General features: G+C 35.8%; 1 protein-coding gene across 3 annotated transcripts in view; it reads left to right on the top strand.

The window, feature by feature from the left end:
* Window positions 1–19,847, top strand: part of nrp1a (neuropilin 1a) — a 113,173-nt gene extending 93,326 nt beyond the window's left edge. For 2 of the 3 annotated variants that reach the window (XM_079805948.1, XM_079805947.1), the window contains 7 exons: window positions 2,758–2,847; window positions 6,693–6,740; window positions 10,493–10,636; window positions 10,724–11,001; window positions 14,612–14,708; window positions 15,858–15,911; window positions 17,639–19,847. In XM_079805948.1, coding sequence (XP_079662074.1) covers window positions 2,758–2,847; window positions 6,693–6,740; window positions 10,493–10,636; window positions 10,724–11,001; window positions 14,612–14,708; window positions 15,858–15,911; window positions 17,639–17,925 — 998 coding nt within the window. In that variant the 3' untranslated portion in view covers window positions 17,926–19,847. Of the gene's footprint in view, window positions 1–2,757; window positions 2,869–6,692; window positions 6,741–10,492; window positions 10,637–10,723; window positions 11,002–14,611; window positions 14,709–15,857; window positions 15,912–17,638 lie in introns of all 3 variants that reach the window. The other variant, XM_079805946.1, reaches the window with a different exon arrangement.
* The last annotated feature ends 6,205 nt before the right edge of the window (window positions 19,848–26,052 follow it).

Below are 26,052 nucleotides of genomic sequence, written 5' to 3'. Positions count from 1 at the left end.
TAGAGTGACCGACGGAAAAAATACTATGGTAGTACATGGTTTTGGGGCATTCAGTAATCACTGATATGCCATGGTTTATGGGATGAGAGGCGATTCATCACTTGTCACTTTATTGTTTGACATTTACCAGGGCTCCAGACTAACATTTGAGAGCAAACAGAATTTGGTGGAATTTATTATAAAGTTAATTTAATCATAAAATTACTATTGTTCCACATTAATAAATGCAGTTACTAATAATATCACACGTTTGTTTATTGGAAATTTAACAGTGAAGCTCTGAGCTTGAATTGATAGGCAGATAAAATGTACTTTTATTAACAACAGTAATGTGCAAAAACCTCACTTTTATAGGGAAATGTAAATATTCTGCTCTTATTAAATGTGCCGTTGTTCTTCTATAGTCTCACACTGAACTGACCGACAGCTTCAGTGATTTTTGAAAACTAGTCCTGGGAATCGATTAAAAAAAATAACTAATTAATCACATTTTATTCTGTAATTAATCGCGATTAATCACAGGTTTTTAATATTTTAAGTTTTTAATATTATGATATTGTAATAATTTCAGTTACTTTCCAAATTAATGTAGAAACAATTTAAAGACAGTATATTTTAAATATGTGTTGTAATGGCATCTTTTTATGAATGAAGGCCAGTATCACTGATACTAATGTCTCTATGAAACATTAATGACGTTACATTACAGTATAACTGAAAGATACCAATCTCAACATTTATTGGGCTTTAAAAAAACAACTTTTAATTTAAGTGAACTTAAAACAATCTTTACATAAACCCATTATAATAAATGTTATATTTACCTGTGGCCTTCCCTGTTAGACATATACAGAAATGTAAAACCTTTCTTAACTACATAAATAATAAATGAAATATAGATTAATCATTATTAAAGCTACACTTTTCTCTGTTCCCGTTGTTCTTTAATGGTCATTAATGACAGGCATCATCAGTGCTCCTGTCACTTTAAGAACAGCCGCGGATCTCATGCGCGATGCTAACAGAAGAAACTTAGCCAACCACAATCAGTTTTGTTTTCTTTATTATGCAAAAAGCACAAAAATTAGTTTTTATTGTGACTGTACACAAAAAAAATTGAAACTTAACAGATTATAATGATGTATAACACTTGCCTGAATGATAAAAAATGACAGAGTTATTTGAGTCTCTGGCACTGATAAGAAAAGTCATTCTCAGGGGGTTAAAGGAGCTCTTTACTTGCTTTCTGTGCAATTCAGGCTCAGTTTAAAGAAAAGGTTTTGTTTTGCATGAAACTTTCTGACTTCCTACTTTTTTCCATATATTAGGGAGTGGAAATGTCTAATAAGTGCTCCTCAGCCGCCATCTACTGGTTATAGTGGTGCTCTTTTTTTAAAATAAAGGTGCTTGTTTGCCACAAAGTGTTAGTTGTCCTACACCTTTAAACTTTTAGTTTTACAAATGATCACATTAAAAATAACATTAAAATTGGATAATATTTAGAGCTTTGAAGTGCTGGAAAAAGAGTGAAGCCCACTAGATCTTGCTGCGATGTTATCAATTTTGCGGAGGATTCAAACTCTTTCTCTCCGGAAACCCAGCGTTTCACTTTCGTTTGCCATTTGATGTTTCTCATCAACAGAAATGACAGTTTTTATCAGTTGGGCGCCGTCCGTGCCCAACGTTGGAACCTTTTTTTTTTTTTATTGACAAAAAACAGCAAAATACAAAACTCTCGTAGGGGAAAGAGAGTATACACATACAATTGTAGTCAAAATACAAAAGTTAATAACTAAACAGAAAACAACAACAGAATAAAAACAAAGAAAACAAAAAAAAAATAAAAAAAAAAGTGAAAAAAAAGAAAGGGGCTATTTATAAACACAAGTCATTGTCAAAAAGTCTATTTCTTTTTTCTTTTTTCCCCCTTTTCCTTTTTTTCTCTTTTTTTGACTTTATACACACAATTCTGACTTTATATCACACAATTCAAATCTGACTATCACACAATTCTGACTTTATACACACAATTCTGACTTTATACACACAATTCTGACTTTATACACACAATTCTGACTTTATACACACAATTCTGACTTTATACACACAGTTCAAATCTGATTATCACACAATTCTGACTTTATACACACAATTCTGACTTTATACACACAGTTCAATTCTGACTATCACACAATTCTGACTTTATACACACAATTCTGACTTTATACACACAATTCTGACTTTATATCACACAATTCTGACTTTAAATCTCACAATTCAATTCTGACTTTAAATCTCACAATTCAATTCTGACTTTATACACAAGTCTGACTTTATACACACAATTTTTTTTCTCCCCTTCAAAATAGTGCAGTAATAAACAATCTAGTAATTCCATAAGTCCAGAAGTGAAATAAAAATGTGTAAATGTATAGGTGTGTGTGTGTGTGCGTGTGTGTGTGTGTGTGTGTGTGTGTGTGTGTGTGTGTGTGTGTGTGTGTGTGTGTGTGTGTGTGTGTGTGTGTGTGTGTGTGTGTGTGTGTGTGTGTGTGTGCATAAGCAAAATCTTCATTGCCATCACCACCACCACTTCCATCATACTGCCTTCATTGTATTAGTCTCCTTCTCCTTCCCCTTTTTTCTTTTTTCTCCTATGTAATGACCAGTGTGACCTCGAACAAAATGCCACCGTTTGGTCGCGGTCTGGAGCCCTGCTTGTGTAATCACAAGTGCCTTTATCTCTCTTTCTCTCCGCAGTGCCCACAGTGCCTCCAACTACGCCTGCTTCCTCCACCACGCCTTCAGACGAGTGTGATGATGACCAGGCCAACTGCCATAGCGGAACAGGTGATGACTACGACCAGACAGGTGCTAACACCCGCCTGCAGAGACTGCACCCGTACTTACTGCATCTTGCACATTTTGCTAAGCTAATCACACTAGACTAATTGTCCCGCTTGCTTCTGCACTAATCACTCCTCACACCTGCCTCCCCAATCATCGCCTCCCCCATAACCACACTTACCACACTACTCCTACCAGAAATGAAGTATACTGTGCATGGTGTGCAAATTTTCTGTGTGCATCTAATATTGAAATAACCTACTACATTTGCCAAATGTGCTCCACTTGACCTTCCATTTCATTATAAAAGCCAGACAGTGATGAATGAACGGCGAGCGATATCAAATGCAATCTCAACTTCTGCTTTGTGACTTCATGGACTGCCAAAAGTTAGGATTTTTTTATTCAAAATTTGATTAAAAATGCAAATTTACTGCATTTATTTCTAAGATGTCCCACAATGAAGCACTCAACAGTTTAAATGGTCCATTATGCTTACATACGTTTAAAAACAGTATACAGTATGTAGTATGTAGAATTCAACATGTACATACTAAGGTCATGTACATAACAATTAAGGATACTGCTGCTTAAAATGTTAAATTTACTGTTTGCTTACTACATACTGCTTTACATAACATTAGGGAATTTGTATATAGTGTATAGTATGTAGTATGTAAAATTCAACACGTACATACTAAGGACATGTACATAACAACAATTAAAGATACTGCTGCTTAAAAAATAAAATGTACTGTGTGCTTACTACATACTGCTTTACATAACATTAAGGAAATAGTATGCAATATATAGTATGTAGTATGTTGAATTCAACACGTACATACTAAGGTCATGTACAAAACAACAATTAAAGATACCACTGCTTAAAATGTTACATTCACTGTTTGCTTACTACATACTGCTTTACATAACATTAAGGAAATAGTATGCAGTATATACTTTGTAGTATGTAGAATTCAACATGTACATACTAAGGTCATGTACATAACAACAATTAAAGATACCACTGCTTAAAAAGTTAAATTTACAGTTTGCTTACTACATACTGCTTTACATAACATTAAGGAAATAGTATGCAGTATATACTTTGTAGTATGTTGAATTCAACATTTACATACTAAGCTCATGTACATAGCAACAATTAAAGATACTGCTGCTTAAAATGCTAACTTTACTGTTTGCTTACTACATACTGCTTTACATAACATTAAGGAATTAGTATGTAGTATGTAGAATTCATCATGTACATACTAAGGTCATGCACATAATGATTGAGAATACTGCTATTTAAAAAGTTAAATTTACTGTTTGCTTACTACATACTGCTTTACATAACATTAAGGAATTTGTATATAGTGTATAGTATGTATAATTCTACACGTACATACTAAGGACATGTACATAACAACAATTAAGGATACTGCTGTTTAAAAAGTAAAATTTACTGTGTGCTTACTACATACTGCTTTACATAACATTAAGGAAATAGTATGCAGTATATACTTTGTAGTATGTAGAATTCAACATGTAGATACTAAGGTCATGTACATAAAAACAATTAAAGATACCGCTGCTTAAAAAGTTAAATTTACTGTTTGCTTACTACATACTGCTTTACATAACATTAAGCAACTAGTATATAATATGTAGTATGTAGAATTCATCATGTACATACTAAGGTCATGTACATAATGATTGAGAATACTGCTATTTAAAAAGTTAAATTTACTGTTTGCTTACTACATACTGCTTTACATAACATTAAGGAAATAGTATGCAGTATATAGTATGTAGTATGTATAATTCTACATGTACATACTAAGGTCATGTACATAACAATTAAGGATACTGCTGCTTAAAATGTTAAATTTACTGTTTGCTTACTACATACTGCTTTACATAACATTAGGGAATTTGTATATAGTGTATAGTATGTAGTATGTAAAATTCAACACGTACATACTAAGGACATGTACATAACAACAATTAAAGATACTGCTGCTTAAAAAATAAAATGTACTGTGTGCTTACTACATACTGCTTTACATAACATTAAGGAAATAGTATGCAATATATAGTATGTAGTATGTTGAATTCAACACGTACATACTAAGGTCATGTACAAAACAACAATTAAAGATACCACTGCTTAAAATGTTACATTCACTGTTTGCTTACTACATACTGCTTTACATAACATTAAGGAAATAGTATGCAGTATATACTTTGTAGTATGTAGAATTCAACATGTACATACTAAGGTCATGTACATAACAACAATTAAAGATACCACTGCTTAAAAAGTTAAATTTACAGTTTGCTTACTACATACTGCTTTACATAACATTAAGGAAATAGTATGCAGTATATACTTTGTAGTATGTTGAATTCAACATTTACATACTAAGCTCATGTACATAGCAACAATTAAAGATACTGCTGCTTAAAATGCTAACTTTACTGTTTGCTTACTACATACTGCTTTACATAACATTAAGGAATTAGTATGTAGTATGTAGAATTCATCATGTACATACTAAGGTCATGCACATAATGATTGAGAATACTGCTATTTAAAAAGTTAAATTTACTGTTTGCTTACTACATACTGCTTTACATAACATTAAGGAATTTGTATATAGTGTATAGTATGTATAATTCTACACGTACATACTAAGGACATGTACATAACAACAATTAAGGATACTGCTGTTTAAAAAGTAAAATTTACTGTGTGCTTACTACATACTGCTTTACATAACATTAAGGAAATAGTATGCAGTATATACTTTGTAGTATGTAGAATTCAACATGTAGATACTAAGGTCATGTACATAAAAACAATTAAAGATACCGCTGCTTAAAAAGTTAAATTTACTGTTTGCTTACTACATACTGCTTTACATAACATTAAGCAACTAGTATATAATATGTAGTATGTAGAATTCATCATGTACATACTAAGGTCATGTACATAATGATTGAGAATACTGCTATTTAAAAAGTTAAATTTACTGTTTGCTTACTACATACTGCTTTACATAACATTAAGGAAATAGTATGCAGTATATAGTATGTAGTATGTATAATTCTACACGTATATACTAAGGACATGTACATAACAACAATTAAAAATACTGCTGCTTAAAAAGTTACATTTACAGTTTGCTTACTACATACTGCTTTACAAAACATTAAGGAAATAGTACGCAGTATATAGTATGTAGTATGTAGAATTCAACATATACATACTAAGGTCATGTACAAAACAATTGAGACTACTGCTGCTTAAAAAGTTAAATGTACTGTTTGCTTACTACATACTGCTTTACATAACATTAAGTATATAGTATGTAGCATGCAGTATGTTATTATTCCATTCCATAATTCGTTCTTTTTCTCATAAAAATAAAAACTGTTGTTCCTGTACCTCACAGTATGTAGTATACACTATGATAGTATTCCACTCCAGCACAGCCATCGCCAGCGCTGCTAATCTTTCTTCTGCTCTTCAGCTGATAATGCTAACACTAGATTTAAGTTCTGCCTCTAATCTCCTGTGTGTTCTCATCAGTGCAGTCTCACAGAGTGTGTGTTGCACAGACTCACACTCCCCTCTGCTAAATGCTAAAAGTAAAGGTTCCACATGAGCTAAAATCTATTTGCATGTCTCATCTGGCAAAGCTCATTTTAAAAATGCTAAGCACACACAAAGAGAGGAATTAGCACAGTCAGATGCGCAGCTCCTGATAATACCCAAATAAAACATTAGCCAGTGTGTGCCTTTAACTCTTCATCTAATGGCCTTCACTGTGTTCACACTACAGGTGGAACGCCTGCGCCAGAGACAACCACTGAGACCAGCACCATTCCAGGTGAGAAAGCTCCTTATCTTCAGTGCTTCATGCTAGCTGTCATTTTCATTAGCTATCCTGGATTTTTCGAATGCAAATTCCCTTAAAGGTGCGTTTTTCCAATGTTAGCATGCTTTTTTATATCCCAGTTCAATTTGCAGAGACCACTGTAAGTAAACACAATTGTAGTGTACACACTATTTTGAGGTGGTTCTACCTGCTGAATTCATACCTTATTTGACTTAAAACATAATAATTGACGTTTTGGGTGCGGCCAGCTGCACAGAAATTACACACTGCACCTTTAAGAAGGAAAATTCTTATTGTATGTTGTCTTTGTTGCGTTGGGTTGTTTAGGCTGATTATAAGTGAGATGAGTGTGTAATCTTGTTCCTGAAGTGTTCTTGTGAAAATCTATAAAGAGCTCTTTTGATTTGCTCATTCAGCATAATGACTGATTAGCCATTCAAGACTGCTCACTAATGGGCAAATGAGAAATGCCCCTTAACTGACCTTGCCTAATTAGCCAGTGTTTGTGTGTGTGTGTGTGTGTGTGTGTGTGTGTGTGTGTGTGTGTGTGTGTGTGTGTGTGTGTGTGTGTGTGTGTGTGTGTGCGAGTGTTTGTGCGTGTGTGAGAGTGAGTGTGTGTGTGTGTGTGTGTGTGTGTGTGTGTGTGTGTGTGTGTGTGTGTGTGTGTGTGTGTGTGTGTGTGTGCGAGTGTTTGTGCGTGTGTGAGAGTGAGTGTGTGTGTGTGTGTGTGTGTGTGTGTGTGTGTGTGTGTGTGTGTGTGTGTGTGTGTGTGTGTGTGTGTGTGTGTGTGTGTGTGTGTGTGTGTGTGCGAGTGTTTGTGCGTGTGTGAGAGTGAGTGTGTGTGTGTGTGTGTGTGTGTGTGTGTGTGTGTGTGTGTGTGTGTGTGTGTGTGTGTGTGTGTGTGTGTGTGTGTGTGTGTGTGTGTGTGTGTGTGTGTGTGTGTGTGTGTGTGTGTGTGTGTGTGTGTGTGTGTGTGTGTGTGTGTGTGGTCTTGGTTGCTTAACATTGAGTAGATGTGTGTTCTTTCTATTATTGGATGTGGTTTATTTGCTATGACAAGCATTCAGAGCTGGTAGAATGTTCTGGCCTGCGGTGAAGCGTATTCCTGCACTGTCCTCCACTGCGACAGCCTCGATCCATTTCAAGATGAAAACAGAAGAAATAACTTTTAATTGGAAACTGGCATTTTCTGCAGCGGCAGTGGCTGCGTGCCTGAGCTGCGGCTTTTAATGGGAAATTCTTTCCTGTGCATTGAGTGAGCAAACACCCTCCGAAACTCTCCCAGAAGCCTGGCATTATTAAGCGGAGGCTGGGCTTTATTAAACTGTCTAGAGGAGCAGCGCTGAGGATGTGCAGACACCGGCACAGCTCACATCCCAGACCTGCTTCTGCTCTTCTGTCCATCTCTCTCTCTCTCTCTCTGGCTCAGAATCTCTCACTCAATCTAACATCGTTAAATTCCTCCCTCGTTTTGTCACGTCAGTCTCGATTTCAAAGCTTATTGTTTTGTACGGTCTGTAAGATCGAGCTATATCTGCTGTATAAATGTGGATTTGGCATAAAAGAAGTTGGAATGGATTTGGAAAACGCTCATGCTTGAATAATGTAAAATAACACTCTATTGCCATCAAGTGGACAACAGATATAAAACATGATCTGTGGAGTCAAATCAACCACAATTTATCATCTTATTATAATATACACATTAATACTAGTATTCGGTGAGGATGCATTAACCCTCTGGTCCTCTTCGGTCAAAAATAACCCCAAACTTTTACGTTTTGAAATGTTTCATTTTTTTTGGCCTTATGGGAATGGGATGACACTTGGTGACTTTTGTTGCATTAGCGATGTGAACACACACAAAAAATCAAGGAGATGATTCGGATATGTTAAAGGGTCATAAAAAAATAGTCACACTTGTCTCCTTCACGGTCAAAAATGACCGACATAGGAAATGAATGGGAAATACGCAAAAATACGAAACTTTTGGTGGTACAAACTACAAATCAGCCACTGTTCAGAAAAAAAAGTGCACAGCAATGAAGGGGTGACACTCTAAAATGTCAAGAGTGCAAATTAGACACACACACTCCCACACACACACACACACACACACACATACACACACATAGAAATGAACAGCAAATTTTGAGAATATGCTAAATAAAATCAATAAATGAAAAAAAAAATACAAAAGTGAGTCTCTCGCTCAAATGCACACACACACACACACACACACACACACACACACAGAGAGAGAGAGAGAGACAGAAATTAACATGCAAGACTGCATTTATTGAAAAATAAAAGCTTATAGCCTACAGATTGTTACACGACGTTTTTATTTTTTTAATGGCTACAGAAGGCGCTATTCCCACTACAAAAAATGGATTTTAAAGGCCTGCACTCTATTGTAATGTGAAATGTTGCATTTTTGAAAAAAATAATAATAATTTAAATATTAATTCTACTGGAAAAAATTGCTCATTAAAATTGTTAAATTATTGCATAATACCGTAGAATCCCTTCAAAATTCGAAATAATAATCAAAAAATATTATTGAACAAAAATATATTACATTGGTTTTCCTGAAAGAAATAAAAAAGTGACATTTTAAGGCTTCGGTCACTTTTGACCACGAAGGAGACGAGTGTGAAGAGGACCAGAGGGGTAAAAGATTCAAATAAACGCTCTATTCATCAAAGAATCCTGAAAAATAAAATATCCTCCTGGGCCTCAGAGAAAAAAAAGTGTTTTGAATTTAGTATTTTTTCATGTCATTACATTGTTTAGAGCATAAGAAACAAATGAAGAAAAAAAACATTTTTGAAAAATTATATTTTATTCATATGTTATGCTATATCCTCTGTAGTGGACACCAGGACTCAGTTGTTAAAAAAATTAAATGACATGAAATTACATGTATAGGCAAAAACAAAAGGATTTATTTTTAATTCAACAATCAATTTTTAGGTTTCAGGATTTTTTTAAACAAACTTTGTTTGAAGATGATTCTGAACTATGAAAGATATAACGGAACACATTGATATACCATTTTACTTTATGTGGGTAAAATGACCATACTTGGATTTTCCCATTCAATGCAATGTATATATACACTGCATCTAATTTGCATATTAATGTGTTCTTGGTGCAACATATAATGAAAAAATAAGTGTAATAATGGGAGTAATAATTGGCAACATTTTCAAAATAATATCTAATATTTCATAGGAATATTGATATGTAATTTCTTTCCCTGTTCACTTGTAGTGTCTCCAGAATGCCTGATAAACATGACTTCACTCATGGCGTCCACTACAGTGGACATTTATGAAATCAATGCCCTGTTTTGTAACAGAAAGTCATAATTTTGATTAGAAACCCCATAACATTTTCCTGAGATGTTGATTTTTTACAAACAATTTGAAAATTAATCTGACTTAAATTATAATTAAAAAATATTATCATATTTCCATAAGAGTGCTAAATATTAATGTCAGCCGTTTTTAAAGACCAAGAAGAAGTTGTTGTCCTGGTGAAACAAAGCAAAGCCCAAAATCTGCTCTTCACAGGACATCCAGACTGTGAAATGTGACATGTATGATGTCAGAGAAAATCACTCAAATATAATGTCCACTACAGTGGACAAAAGTCTATTTGTGGGTCCCATATGATGGTTTCCACAAAAATATAAAAAAGTGCACATGTTAATAATCGTGTGTGTGTGTTCCATCTAGCGTTCCTGTGGTTTGCGTGTGACTTCGGCTGGGCCAGCGATCCGTCATTCTGCGGCTGGATGTCCGAGGACAGTGGTTTCAGGTGGCAGATCCAGTCCAGCGGCACCCCGACCCTAAACACCGGCCCCAACATGGACCACACAGGTGAGAGACCAAATCCACCCACAGGCCTAAGGGCCCGGAGAGCGGGAATCCTCCAAACCTCACGCCCTGTGTTTCCTTCTGGCGCAGGCGGATCGGGGAACTTCATCTACACACTGGCGACCGGAGCCCAGGAGACAGAAGTGGCTCGGCTAGTGAGTCCGTCGGTGTCGGGGCAGGACTCGGACCTGTGCCTGTCCTTCTGGTACCACATGTTCGGCTCCCACATCGGCACGCTGCACATCAAGCAGCGCAGGGAGAGCAGCCAGGGCTCGGCGGATGTCCTGCTCTGGACCGTCAGCGGCCATCAGGGAAACCGCTGGAGGGAGGGCCGCGTGCTCATACCCCACTCCAGCAAACCCTACCAGGTATTACAGGATATATATGCCATCAGGGCTTGACATTAACACCCGCCAACCCATCAGATGTGTGTGTAGTTCACACGCAGACACTCCTACTAGCCACTCTTTTTCAATTGTAGTCTTTTAAAAAGGCTACTGGAATAATAAACAGTGCCATGTAGAGTTGTAAAAAATCTAGATTTTTCGGTAACACTTTAGAATAATGGTCATTAGTTAACATTAGTCAATGTATTAACTAACATGAACTAACCATGAGCAGTACATTTGTTACTGTATTTGTTCATCTTTGTTTACGTTAGTTAATATAAATCCAGCTGTTCATGGTTTGTTCATGTTAGTTCACAGTGCATTAACTAATGTTAACAAGATTTTAATAATGCATTAGTAAATGTTGAAGTTAATATTAACAAAGATTAATAAACGCTTTATAAGTGCAGTTCATTATTAGTTCATGTTAACTAATGTAGTTAACTAATGTTAACCAGAGGTGGACAAAGTACATAACTCCTTTACTCGAGTGAAAGTAAAAGTACTACTGGTCAAATATTACTCCGTTACAAGTGAAAGTTGTTAAAAACTATTTTTACTTAAGTAAAAGTATAGAAGTACTTGCTTTTAAAAGTACTTAAGTATCAAAAGTAAATTTCCTTTTTTATGTCAATGCATTATTTTATTATTGTTGCATTGTTGTATAAATGCACGCTATGCCATGGTGGTTTAAGCCAGTCAGTGATGCTCCATACGACCACCTTGAGCTAATTTAAATACTTAAAAGTTACAAAGCTTTTTACAAAGCTGCTGTCACTTTAAGGCAGAATGCACAAATCCTACACACTGATACACATCCGATATTCCCCCAACTGTTACGTTCACTTAAGACATAATCAACTTTGTTTATGTGAATACTTTCCAAAATGAAAATTGACATTTTGTGTGTATTGGTCTGTTTAAGTGCGAAAACCCCCCAAAAGAAAGCTCTATTCAGTTCTCGTGCTCTGGCATCTCAGAGGCACAAAAAAACAGACTTCAGATTCTTCCATATGTCTATGCTTCTCTTTCTCCCAGACATTTACATTTTGCTTAAAGAAGAAAAAAAATCCTCCACTGACTTGCAAAGCTGCTACAGAAACGACTTTTGACTTTGAGGACCTTGATAGAAATGCAGTGGAGTAAAAAGTACGATATTTGTCTTTCAAATGTAGTGAAGTTAAAGTAAAAGTTTCCCTAAAAAATAATACTTCAGTAAAGTACAGATACTCAAAAAGTGTACTTAAGTACAGAACTCAAGTAAATGTACTTCGTTACTGTCCACCTCTGATGTTAACTAATGACCGTTATTCTAAAGTGTTACAGATTTTTCGATACATATATTGATATTGAAGTATGTGAAACGCTTCCAATACTCATTTTCCGCAGAATAGACACACAATAGACCCTTTTCACAGACTGTGATGATGCGTTTTAACGGTCATCAATATCGTAAATCCTGCAACGTTTTTAGTTTTTTCATTTAAAAAAAACATCTGTACATTTATAACACTAATACTTTGTATTTTATTACTTTTGCATCAAATTACAATAAAAAGTTACCGCTGCTGTGAGGGTGTTTAGTAATAGTGTCTATGGGAGTGATGGTAAAAATGAGCATATTTCTCTCTTTTCACTGCCGTTTCACTACCTCTATTTTTTCCCTCTTTTTGAAAGTTGTGAAATCACAACTGTGGCGTTTTTCTTTTGCTATTTGAGCAAATGGGCACACAAAAAAAATATTTAATGCATTCTCTCCTTCACAGCTATAATATTTAACTCAACTATGACGACTTCTGCTCTGAGAAACCCGGAAATGTGAAAAGGGTCTATACCAGCGTCTCTATCTCTCTGAAAGCGAGTGACACACAAACCCGCCTCCACTCACTCACTCGTTTCATTTGCTCCGGGTGAATAATGTTGGTGTTACAGGGCTTGAATTTCTGTCGTATTGCGTACAATTTGACTCATTCCCACAGATTGTGTGCTCATAAATTATGCATAATTACAGTACATGCAACTAACCCTAACCCTATAGTAAGTACATGTTGTTAATTATTATTACACAGTCATTAAATGCACAATTACACTCTAACATGGACACCTTAAAAGAGTGTAACTGAATATTTAAATGTAATTATTACATAATTATTAAATTCAATAATTTCATAAGTTTCAATAATTGAAAGTTTTTCAGGGTTTACAAATTAATTTGTTAGATTTTAGATTTTTCTAGTCAATTGTGATTAGTTTTTTTATTATTATAATATGTACTCAAAAAAAAAATCTTGACATAACTATAAAAAAGATCTATTTATTAAAAAAAAATGTCATGGCTTTTTAAGATTTTATTTAAACACCCAAAGTGCGCCTATAAAGCTGCCTCTCAGAACTAAATTGAGTTCTTTTTCGTTGCTTATTGCGCTTAAACCGTCAAATACACACACAATAATGTCAAAATGCCGGTCTTGGCTAGTATTAACCATGGCACATTCTGTTGTAAGTGAACGTAAAAGAAAGAAATCGCTTGTGTAACAGTGTAATGGATCTGTGTGTCAGGTCTTAAAGTCTTAAATTATGAGATTATATAAAAAATATGTATATGGCAGTTTTTCCCCATGGTATCAATGTCAGTGTGGCCAGTTAAATTGCTGAGTGGTTGGTAAAAGTTTTTTTCTTAAACTTCACCTATTACATATGGCAGATGATTTTGTCAATAAACCTGCCAAATGCGGCTGGATTTGTAACTCAGTCACTCCTACTAGACACTTTGGCAGGTTTATTTTTATATATAATATATACAGTTTTCAATTGTAGTCTTTTAAAATATTTATCTGAAATAATAAACCAAGAGTAATGTAGTGTTGTCAAATAAATAGATTTTTCAATACATATCGATACTGAAATATCTGAAACGCTTCCAATACTCATTTTCCACAGAATAGACACAATACCAGCGTCTCTATCTCTCTGAACGCGAGTGACACACAAACCCGCCTCCACTCACTCACTCGCTTCATTTGCTCCGGAATTTCGGTGTCATATTGTGCATACTTTTACTCATTCCCGTAGATGTTGTGCTCAAACACCCAAAGTGCGCACATAAAGCCGCTTCTCAGCACTAAATTTAGTTCTTTTTCGCTGCTTATTGCGCTTAAACAGTCAAATACACACACAATAATGTCAAAATGCCGGAGAGTATTCACATAAACACAGTCAGTTCTGTTTTAAGTGAACGTAAACAGTTGAGAAAGGAAACGCATGTGTAACAGTGTAATGGATCCGTGCGTCAGCTCTTAAAGTGACAGCAGCCTAATAAACCTGCTACCAAATTATGAGATAATATTAAAATATCTATATGGCATGCTTTCATCAAGGTATCAATGTCAAAATGGTGGCTAGTTAAAATGCTGAGTGGATAGTAACTTTGGAAAACCACTAGCCACAGTGACTGGTCAGCAAAAAAGTGTCTTTAGTGAATACAAAAGATGATTGGCTGGTTAGGAGCTCAATGAAAATCACCCTCATGTTGTTCCAAACCTGTACGCTGATTGCATTTTAAACATATTTGTGTTTGAATTTATTTCAGGTGGTAATTGAAAGCGTAGTGGAGAGGAAAAGTTGGGGAGACATTGCCGTGGACGACATCAAAATCTTAGACAATCTGAACATGGCCGACTGCAAGGGTGAGTCGACAAGCCATTACAGCGCAAAACTGGATAACACTTTATTTTACAGTGTCCTTCTTACATGCAGCACTTTATTTTACAGTCCTGTTACATGTACAGACTATGCACTTATAGTAGTAATGACACTAACTGGGTACTAACCCTAAACCTAACCTTAACCCGTGTTGCTAACTTACATTACTCAGTATTTCCGTGGTACATTGAAAGTGCATGTACTGTAAAATGTGCAACTGTAATAACTATAAATTATGCATAATTACAGAATATGCAACTAACCCTAACCCTATAGCAAGTACATGTAGCTATTTAATATTACTAAGTACTTAAATGTTAAAAGACACCTTTAAATAAAGTGTAACCCAAAGATGAGACAAATCAAGATTTGACTCCTATTGTCAAACATTTTTAAATACTTGGTAACATTTTATTTTACAGTGTTACACATGTAGTTACTGTAGTAATAATTATATATTATGCATAATTACATGCAACTAACCCTAACCCTGTAGTAAGTACATGTTGTTAATTATTTTCACACAGTAATTAAATCCATAATTACATTTCAATAATTGAATGTTTTTCAGGATTTACGCTTTATTACAAATGCATTTAAATTATTTTTCTAGTAAATTGTGATTCGTTTTTTTTATTTTTATAATATTTACTCATATATAGCCATTTCTACCTGATTAAATAATTTAGATCTTGACATAACTAGGAAAATATCATAACTATTTATAAAAATAAAAAAAATCCATGGCTTTTTAAGATTTTATTACCTTTTCTGGGTCTAGAAATCTCCCTTCAAATTCCCTCATGACAATGAACACCCTGGGAAGTTGTTGAGGGAACGTATTAAAATATGATTTATGCTTACACCTTGATATTTTTAGCTTTTTAAAGTCAAGTCACCTTTATTTCTATAGCGCTTTACACAGTATAGAATGTTTCAAAGCAGATTTACAGTCACAACAGGAACATTTCGGCTGTTATCCAGCTGGAGTCAAAAGCTAAAAACAAGATTTTTAAAGTTTGTGTGGTCTTATTTGAAATCATTTTAAGCCATCGAGCAGTAGAGAACCTCTGACTTGGATGACAATATTGGACTTTATAGATTTCCTGACTGTTTTATGTCGCCCTTTGCAGACCCAGATGTCCCAGCAGAGCCGATTCTACCCGAGGACAACTTCAATGAAATCAGTAAGTGGCTTTCTCAAATCTGAGGCGCACAAACGCTGAATAAATGTTGGGTCACTCTTGAGATTAGTGACTGAAGATGGCTTATGTTACAGTATGTTTGGAGGACATATATATCACATTGCATTCATTTAAATTAACTGGTTTGTTCAAGTCAAAAGTGTTATTGAACATCACTGAACCAAACTATACTCATCCTTCCCTCGGGTCATTTTGACCCGAAACTCATTTTTTAAATGTGTTCATCTGAGTGGTCCCTAGGACTTTTCTCATACTTGAAACAAGAATACACAAGAAAAAATTGACTGGATTTGAGGAGATTGATGTGGTTGGAATTTTAAAAAGTAACAAATTCTTCCCTCACGGGTCAGTTTGACCCCCATAGGAATGAATTGAATGCTTCAGTACATATAGAAAAGCTCAAAAATGCTCAAAATTCTAACTAAAAATGCTAAATTAGACCAAAAATGATGTGTATCTGAATCCATACTGAAGAGAAACCCAGCGGAACAGCTCATTTGCTCATAAATAGGCCATCTAGTGGCAAGAGTCATATATTTTTATCTTTAAGGGGGGTCAGCAAAGACACCCAATGTGAGATATTTTGAGCTGAATTAAAATAAATATTGAGTTATTTTAAATTTAAATGGAAAGAATGTGAAGAATGTGCTTAAATTATTATTTATTGATAAAAATCTAGTAATTTAAAGGTAAATAAAAAATAACAAAATATCTCCAAACAAAATTGCATTAAAATAGAATACACTTTAACCAAATTAAATTAAGTATAATTTTAGTAATTTTGACCCGAAACTAATTTTTTTAATGTGTTCATCTGAGACCCTAGGACTTTTGTCATACTTGAAACACGAATACACAAGAAAATTTGACTGGATTTGAGGAGGTTTATGTGGTTGAAATTAAAAAAAGTAACAAATCCTTCCCTCACGGGTCAATTTGACCCCCATAGGAATGAATCAGTACACATACAAAAACCTAAAAAAAACTAAAAATGCCAAATTATACCAAAAAACGATGTGTATATGAATGCATACTGAAAAACTGACTTTAGGACCAGCTCATCCGCTCCATATAGAGCTATAAGGCCATCTAGAGTCATGAAATATCATCTTATATTATTATTATTTTTCCACAAGAGGTCAGCAAAGACACCCAATGTGAGATATTTTGAGCTGAATTAAAAGGGTTATGCATGAAATTGTGAATTATTGTGAATTTAAATGGAAAGAATGTGCTTAAAGTATTATTTATTTATTAATAAAATGTAGTCACTTAAAGGTAAATAAAATAAAAAAATCTCCTAAAAACTGCATCGAAAAATAGAATAAATATTATCAAAATTAAATTAAGTATAATTTTAGGGCCTCAGGTCGAGGGAAGGATTTGTTTCAAAGTGCAAGGGAGGGATGAGGGTTCATAATGAACCTATATACATTCATTTAAACCAGCAAAAGTGTTTTTATAGGTTAAATCAATAGTTCTTTAGCAGGTTTGCAGGCTTGTTTTCATCATCGCGTATCTGCTCTTTTGTAGTTGTGAACATCACAGGCTTTTTAAAGTTTGTGTGGTCTTATTTGAAATCATTTTAAGCCATCGAGCAGTAGAGAACCTCTGACTTGGATGACAATATTGGACTTTATAGATTTCCTGACTGTTTTATGTTGCGCTTTTGCGCTTGTTTTCATCATCGCGTATCTGCTCTTTTGTAGTTGTGGACATCACAGGCTTCCCTGAGATCGTGGAGAACCATGAGATCAGCGGAGCCGGGAATATGCTGAAGACGCTGGACCCCATCCTCATCACCATCATCGCCATGAGCGCGCTGGGAGTCTTCCTCGGCGCCATCTGTGGCGTGGTGCTGTACTGCGCCTGCTCCCACAGCGCAATGTCCGACAGGAACTTATCCGCCCTGGAAAACTATAACTTTGAGCTAGTGGACGGCGTCAAGTTAAAGAAGGACAAGCTCAGCTCACAGAACTCGTACTCGGAAGCGTGAGGCGCCAACCAATGAGAGGGAACCTCTCCTCAGGGAGGGCGGGGCTAAAACGGACTGCCGATGCCATCCGGTTGGAGGAGGACAAGGCTCTGTGGTTCAGTGAACCAATGGGAGGACGAGGGACTGAGCCATGCTTTTCTCAGGAGCTGCAGTGAACGGAACCTACCAGTAGGGGACACTGTGTACAAAACATTGAATACAAAAAACAAAATATGTACAGATGATTGAAATTATTATTTTAATTATTGTTTTCTATTATGTTCAGTTGATCGTTTTTACAATCGGATGCTGGTGTTGAGACCAATATATAATAATGTTATAAAGTATTTATCTTTTTTTTTTTTTCTAGAATCATTTATTTTTTATTTTAAAAGGTTGTTTTGCGCTTTAAGGAGATGTGTAAAAAAAAATAAAACCCCAAGTGAACCATATATACGACCAAGGGAAGGTAATTACCCCATGGTAGGGTGTGGAGTATCATCCAGCCCTGTTGCATTCTGGGTGTGGTTCAGTCAGTGCCTTTGGTACATCTTTTTTGGCCTCCTCTGTTGTTGTTTTTAACCCCTTAGTTCTCGAAAAAGGCGGTCGGTCGAATCTGCAAAACAAACCCGGTGAATTCATAGCGCTTTAATGTTGAAATCCTGCATATTGTACATAGGTTTTAATATATTTTAATGCCCTTTTCAATGAAACGAGTAAAAGGACAAAAAAAGAAAGCTGCAGTATCCCTTTTTTCCTGGGTTGTATGTTGTAAATACAATCGTCTGACTGTTTTGTGAAAGTGAAACGTGTGCTTTTTTCCGTCCTGTTTGGTTTTTTTGCTACGCTCCCAAAAGATGCAGCCGTCGTTCAGAACAGATCCAGCGCACATTACATCATCACATCCCCAGCTTACCAAAAAAAAACACAAAGAAGAAAAAAACGCTTTGATTTGAAGTGAGCCGCCCCAAATATTGCCCGACTCAAACTCTCATTTTTAAGAGTGGTGCTATTAAAGTTCTCTGACGTCACGTCCTGGTGATGCGTGATGATGTCATAGTCATTGGCCTTGTGTCTGTACCAAAGGACTGTTGCCTCAAACCGCAGGGTCCAATCACAACAACCCATTGTCACGTGACATCTCATTGGTTCGTCGCTCATTTTCGCTTCCGTTCTGGACCGGTGGATGGATCTGACTTTAGCAATGACACACACACACACACACACACATCTAGTTTAACCAATAACAGGGCTTCACTGCTGACAATACTAATGTTTTCTACAGGTTTCTTGGTATGTTCATGTAACGTGTTGTATACTGTGGCAAACACTTCTCTTTTTTTTAGTTTCCGATGACATGAATCCACGTGCTACGTGTGTGTTAATGGTGACTGGCTTCAGTCGGGATTCTGTGAGAAAGCATACTGTAGCATTAACTAAACTAAAAAGAAACAATGTTGCACTGATCAATATATTTGATGAAGTTTATGTGTTTATAGCATTCATTTGTACAAAAGACGACGGAAATGATGAAAAAAGACAGTGTTCATTTTTTTAAATATAGTTTCAGAATATGTAATACAGTTCTGAAATGGTCAATTATCGAGATGTTTTCATTATTGAAAAAGGTATACAGATTTCCTATAGTAAAGTTCCCATTTACCTGACCCCCGTTCTCTTTTTCGTTTTTGTACTGTCGTTTCAATTTTGTGCTGATTTTCTGTTCTTTTTTTTCCTCTTTTTTTACCAGAAGATGCGGAAGCAAAGAAAAACTTTTATTTTCAATACTGCCTCTGTAATTTGCTGTTGTAGGAAGGAAAAAAATGAATAAAAACAGCAAGGCCTTAAAATGGATTTCAATGTTTTTGTATTTGAGCATCTGCATCACAATCAGATCGACTGACATTCCAAAGATTCAGCTCCAATAAACGTTTCTGAAACTCATTTTCTCTTTATAATTTATATTTCTTTCTTTCATTTTTGTTAATATATATTTTTAGGTTTTAATCAGGGGCGATTCTAGGATTTTCAATTTTAGGGGTATGAAAAAAAAATGGTAACACTTTAGTTTAGGGTCCAATTCTCACTAGTAGCTTATTAGTATGCATATTAGGATATTGGCTGTTTTTTATTACTTATAAAGCAAATATTAATGCCTTATTCTGCATGACCATATTGTACATCCCTTAATCATACAATGTAGGCAAGTTTATAATCACTGAGATCCCAAATGTGAGGTTTGGGGGCTTGCTCCCCCGAGAACATTTTGATTTCTATGATCTACATGTGCATTTTAAGATGTTCTGAACACCAAAAAAATTAGATAACAACAGCTTGAAAACCATGTCAGTGGGCAGATATGACTGATAACGTTTTTCCATTTTCGTCAGTGAAGACAGTAAACTATGGAAGCCCGTTTCCGCCACTAAATAAGAAAATAAAAAGAGAAATTGCGACTTTTTTTATCTCAGAATTCTGACTTTTTTTCTCACAATTGCGAGTTATAAAGTCAGAATTCTGAGATATAAACTCGCAATTGCGTGATATAAAGTCAGAATTCTGAGATATAAACTCGCAATTGCGTGATATAAAGTCAGAATTCTGAGATAAAAAGTCGCAATTGCGTGATATAGTCAGAATTCTGAGATAAAAAGTCACAATTGCAAATCAAATCAAATCAAATCAAATCACTTTATTTGTCACTCTACATATGCACAAGTGCAACAGTAGGTGAAATTCTTAGGTGCAGTTCCGAGCAACATGGTAGTCATGACATGACATGTACAACATTTAAAGCAGCATCAGATTACACTGATGCGCCCACAATTACTCACAGCACAGTAAACTCTACAATAAACAATAAATAATTTACACAATGTGAGTGTAGTTCTCACAGCTTTAAACAATATACACATACTTACAATATACATATACTTTAAACAATATACACTAAACATACACTAAACAATATACATTACGCTATAATAGTAATAATAATATACAATGTACAGTATAAAATATTATTCACAGATTGAAAAATTGAAATCCAAAGTGCAATAGATGCTGTATGATAAATAAATGTGTATATAATGTGTGTTTATCTACAGTGGGTTGTGCTGAGTGATATTCTGTCCAGTGTGTGTTATGATCCTGATGGGTCAAGAGTTAAGGAGTCTGATTGTTTGTGGGAAGAAGCTGTTCTGGAGTCGGCTGGTGCGTGATCTGATGCTGCGGTACCGTCTGCCTGATGGCATCAGTGAGAGCAGCCCATGCGAGTTATAAAGTCAGAATTCTGAGATAAAAAGTTGCAATTGCGAGTTATAAAGTCAGAATTCTGAGATATAAACTCGCAATTGCGTGATATAAAGTCAGAATTCTGAGATATAAACTCGCAATTGCGAGTTATAAAGTCATTGATCTGCCGCGACCCGACACATGATGAGTTGTGAACACATTAATGAGTATTTTAGCTGTAGTTTTAGCTGCTAATGATGGAATGATTGTCTTATTATCTGAACGGCATTAATATCTCTGAGCAAACGCGCTCTTGAGGGGATTTTAAGCGCAAGCTTTGGCGCAGAAACAACAGAACGGATGTGAGGTGGCAACGTTCATTTAACATATTCTGATGTGTTATTATGGGAATGTGATCCCCAGAACTCCACCACCCTCAGAATGTGCTGTAATTCACGATGTCCTTAGAGAACGAGTGTGTTCAGTAATGACACGTCCAGTAGGCTATGATCTGTGTCGCTACATACAGTCACCTGAGGGTGGCGCTGTTCTGGGATCATATTTCCATAATAAGACAATCATTCCATCATTAGCAGGTAAAACTACAGCTAAAACACTCATTAATGTGTTCACAACTCATCATGTGTCGGGTCGCGGCAGATCAATGACTTTATAACTCGCAATTGCAACTTTTTATCTCATAATTCTGACTTTATAACTCGCAATTTCGACTTTTTATCTCATAATTCTGACTTTATAACTCGCAATTGCGTCTTTTTATCTCATAATTCTGACTTTATAACTCGCAATTTCGACTTTTTATCTCATAATTCTGACTTTATAACTCGCAATTGCGTCTTTTTATCTCAGAATTCTGACTTTATAACTCGCAATTGCGACTTTTTATCTCATAATTCTGACTTTATAACTCGCAATTGCGAGTTTATATCTCAGAATTCTGACTTTATGTCACGCAATTGCGAGTTTATATCTCAGAATTCTGACTTTATATCACGCAATTGCGAGTTTATATCTCAGAATTCTGACTTTATAACTCGCAATTGCGACTTTTTGTCTCATAATTCTGACTTTATAACTCGCAATTTCGACTTTTTATCTCAGAATTCTGACTTTATATCACGCAATTGTGAGAGAAAAAAGTCTGAATTCTGATATAAAAAGTTTCGCAATTACTCTTTTAATTTTTTTATTTAGTGGCGGAAACGGGCTTCCATAGTAAACATATGTTTAACTGATATGTTTTTTAATTATTTTTTTAGACATGTTGATTTACTGAAGGCTACCAGGAAAGCTAGGTAACTAAATGTATTAAATTAATTCACAATATGCACACATTCATTATTAATCTTATGCCTAATCTGAAGAAAATGGCTTTGTTAATATTTCTTGTTTGTTAATTATATCATAAATGACATTACATAGGCCTATTTCAATTCAAAATGGCGAAATTAGACCAAAGTTTATTCATTTGGCTGAATATTTTTGTCATTTGTTTAACATTTCTGACTTAAAGAAGCAGCTGTCAAATATGAAATGTTTAGTTTAGCTTCATTTCTCTCACTTGACGTCGAGTTGTGCTACTGAAACTCATGCTCAGCCTCAGCAGCTTCTGTGAACATAAAGCCCGCCTACTCTGATTTGATTGGTTTTCTCAAATATGTTGAGATTGACGAGCGGTGACAGACCAATGAGAGCTCAGATCAACACACACACCTCTGCTTCTGACGTGCGCTCTGCGGATTGAAGAACACGCAATTGATTAAAAGACGGGCCGAAGCTGAAGCCTCCCGCCAGTTTCATATGTTATAAAGGTTAATCACACATTTTTTAGGGTGGCTGGACAGAAGTTTTTGGCCTAGTGACGCCCATGGTTTTAATAATTTCATAGGTTTTAAGCAGAAAGACATGCATGCAGATGTAAAGAGAGGGCGCTGTTGAGCAACTTTATGCCACTTGATAACTTTATTTTAGGGATAAATTCTCACTATGAACCAGTTGCTTATTATCATGCATAGGATTATTGGCTGTTTATTAGCACTTATAAAGCACATATTAATGCCGTATTCTGAATGATCATATTCTACATCCCTTAATCCTACACTTAACTACCTTACTAACTATTAATAAGCAGTTATTAGGAGTCACAGTTAATAGTGAGAATTGGACCCTTAACTAAAGTGGAACCGAAGTTACAAATACGCTATATTGCCAAAAGTTTTGTTACGCCTGCCTTTACATGCACATGAACTTTAATGCCATCCCATTCTTAATCTGTAGGGTTTAATATGGAGTCGGCCCACCCTTTGCAGCTCTAACAGCTTCAGCTCTTCTGGCAAGGCTTTCCACAAGGTTTAGGAGTGTGTCGATGGGGATTCTTCTAGAAGCGCATTTGTGAGGTCAGGCACTGATGTTGGACAAGAAGGCCTGGCTCTCAGTCTCAGCTCTAATTCATCCCAAAGCTGTTCTATCGGGTTGAGGTCAGGACTCTGTGCAGGCCAGTCCAGTTCCTCCACACCAAACTCGCTCATCATGTCTTTATGGACCGACGCAGTCATGCTGGGACAGGAAGGGGCCGTCCCCAAGCTGTTCCCACAAAGTTGGGAGCATGAAATTGTCCAAAATGTCTTGGTGAAGCATTAAGAGTTCCTTTCACTGGAACTAAGGGGCCAAACCCAACCCCTGAAAAACAACCCCACCCATAATCCCCCCTCCACCAAACTTTACACTTGGCACACTGCAGTCAGGCGAGTCCCGTTCTCCTGGTAATCGCCAAACCCAGACTCGTCCATGGGATTGTCAGACAGAGAAGCGTGATTGGTCACTCCAGAGAACACGTCTCCACTGCTCTAGAGTCCAGTGGCGGCGCGCTTTACCCCACTGCATCCCACACTTTGCATGAGCTTCTCGGCCATGGAAACCCATAGTGTATATTCTCATAATTCTCACTATTAACTAGCTGCTTGTCAGTTTATTATCCCTTATAAAGCACATATTAATGCCTTATTCTGCTTTACCATATTCTACATCCCTTAATCTTACCCAACACCTAAACTTAACAACTACCTATACTAACTATTAAGAAGCAGTAATTAGGAGTTTATTGAGGCAAAAGTCGACCGTAATCTAAAGTGTGACCGGAGTTACATATATTATAGTTTACCACAAATGTTTGTCGGTACATTCGGCACTACAATTTAACCATTTCACTGACATCAGAATAAGTAGGCTAATTAACATGCAATCACATTAAGTATATTATTCTGTTACATCGCTCTTTTTTAAAGTATGCTAAAGTCTTGTTTTTTTTTGTTTTTTTTACAAAGTGAAAGCTGCTACACAGAGAAAACATTTTGTGTAAATTGGTGATTTCAAACATGAAATGTAATCGTACGCTCTGTGAACAGCTTTAATGTTAACCCATTCAAAGAGAGAGGAGCTGTAGATGCATGACTGGAATAGAGGTGTTTCAAAGCCGCCGACTGAAATGACTTGTCTTAGGCCCTGTCCCAAATGGCACCCTAAACACTTGCAGTCTTCCACACTTTCGTGACGTAACACCGCTTTGACTGCGGAGCTCGCTTCAGTGCAAAGTGCACATCGAGGGCTTATGTTGAGAACACTTCTGAAACCTAAAATGACAAATGGGACACCCTACTGTCTCGTGGACTTAACTGACACACGCACGCGGCGGCCATTTTAAGTCAACAAGACCGAAATTGCATATGAAGTGTGACATAAATGGACTTTGACTGGACTCAAACTTCATAGTTACTGAGATATAGTCTTTGTGACAACTAGTCCAGTCTCTAGATTTAAACTCTCAAAACACATTTGAAAACAGACAGAAAATATGACACAGGTCTCATTTAAAAAGCAGGAGAATGTTTGTTCCTGTGCCAGCATGAAACACCAGGAAAGAGTAACACAAGCTTTCTTTCATTACTCAACAGACCTCCTCAATGCTCGAGTTTATCAATCAAAACAAAACCAACTGGCGGAATATGCAACATGAAGGTTGAGCTTAAAATCAATGCAATATTTAAGTTAAAACAGCTTTAATCGACAAAAGAACTGTGTAAGGACTACTCACAGCCTCACACATGCTTTGAAATCTATTAGTTCGACACTCCAACAGACACAGAGAATGATGGGAAATATATGGGTATAGCCTATAAGAAATCTCCTCAAATTATAAGCTATTTCAATCACAATATTGCAAATATAACATAGCATTCTTTTAAAAAGGTGATATTTTGAAGTAAATCACTGTACTATTTTCAACAGACCATGTATTTACATTCTAATAAATGCCAATTGTGCCAAAATATTCCGATTTTCTGATCTTGTGACCGACGTCCGCAGCCGAACATTTCAAATCAAAACGGCCGCTGTTATCAAGGTTAGCATTAGCATGTAGCTATCATGCGACTTTTCTATAAACAGTAGAAAATGTAATGTTGTTTATGTCTATTTTATATAGGTGATGTGGGTGTGTTACTTGACTAATCATGTTGAGAGATTAGACAGACATTAAAAAAGGGGGGGGGGGGGGGGTGATTTACTCACCTCTATTCCAAACCTATTGTGTGGAACAACACCTTTATAGGAAATAATTTATATCTGACTGTGCCCGAGGCGAAATCTACATATAGCTCTTTATGCTGTTATAATATCAGTCCATGTAGGACACATAAAGGATCACACGAGGGCAGTGTTGGACATGCAATGACAATTACAATCCACTACATGAATGATCTGAAACTAGGAGGTACTAACCCTGAAAATAACTTTTTAATGAATAGATGTGACTATATATTCTTACATTTACATTATATTCTTATATAATTTACACTATAATTTGATTATAGGCTACTATATAATTTAAATCAGTCC

Source organism: Gobio gobio (assembly GCF_949357685.1).
Source record: "Gobio gobio genome assembly, chromosome: 23".
Classification (NCBI taxonomy): Eukaryota; Metazoa; Chordata; class Actinopteri; order Cypriniformes; family Gobionidae; genus Gobio; species Gobio gobio.
The sequence above is the reverse complement of the archived record's forward strand: the minus strand, read 5'-3'. Positions and strand labels throughout refer to the sequence as shown.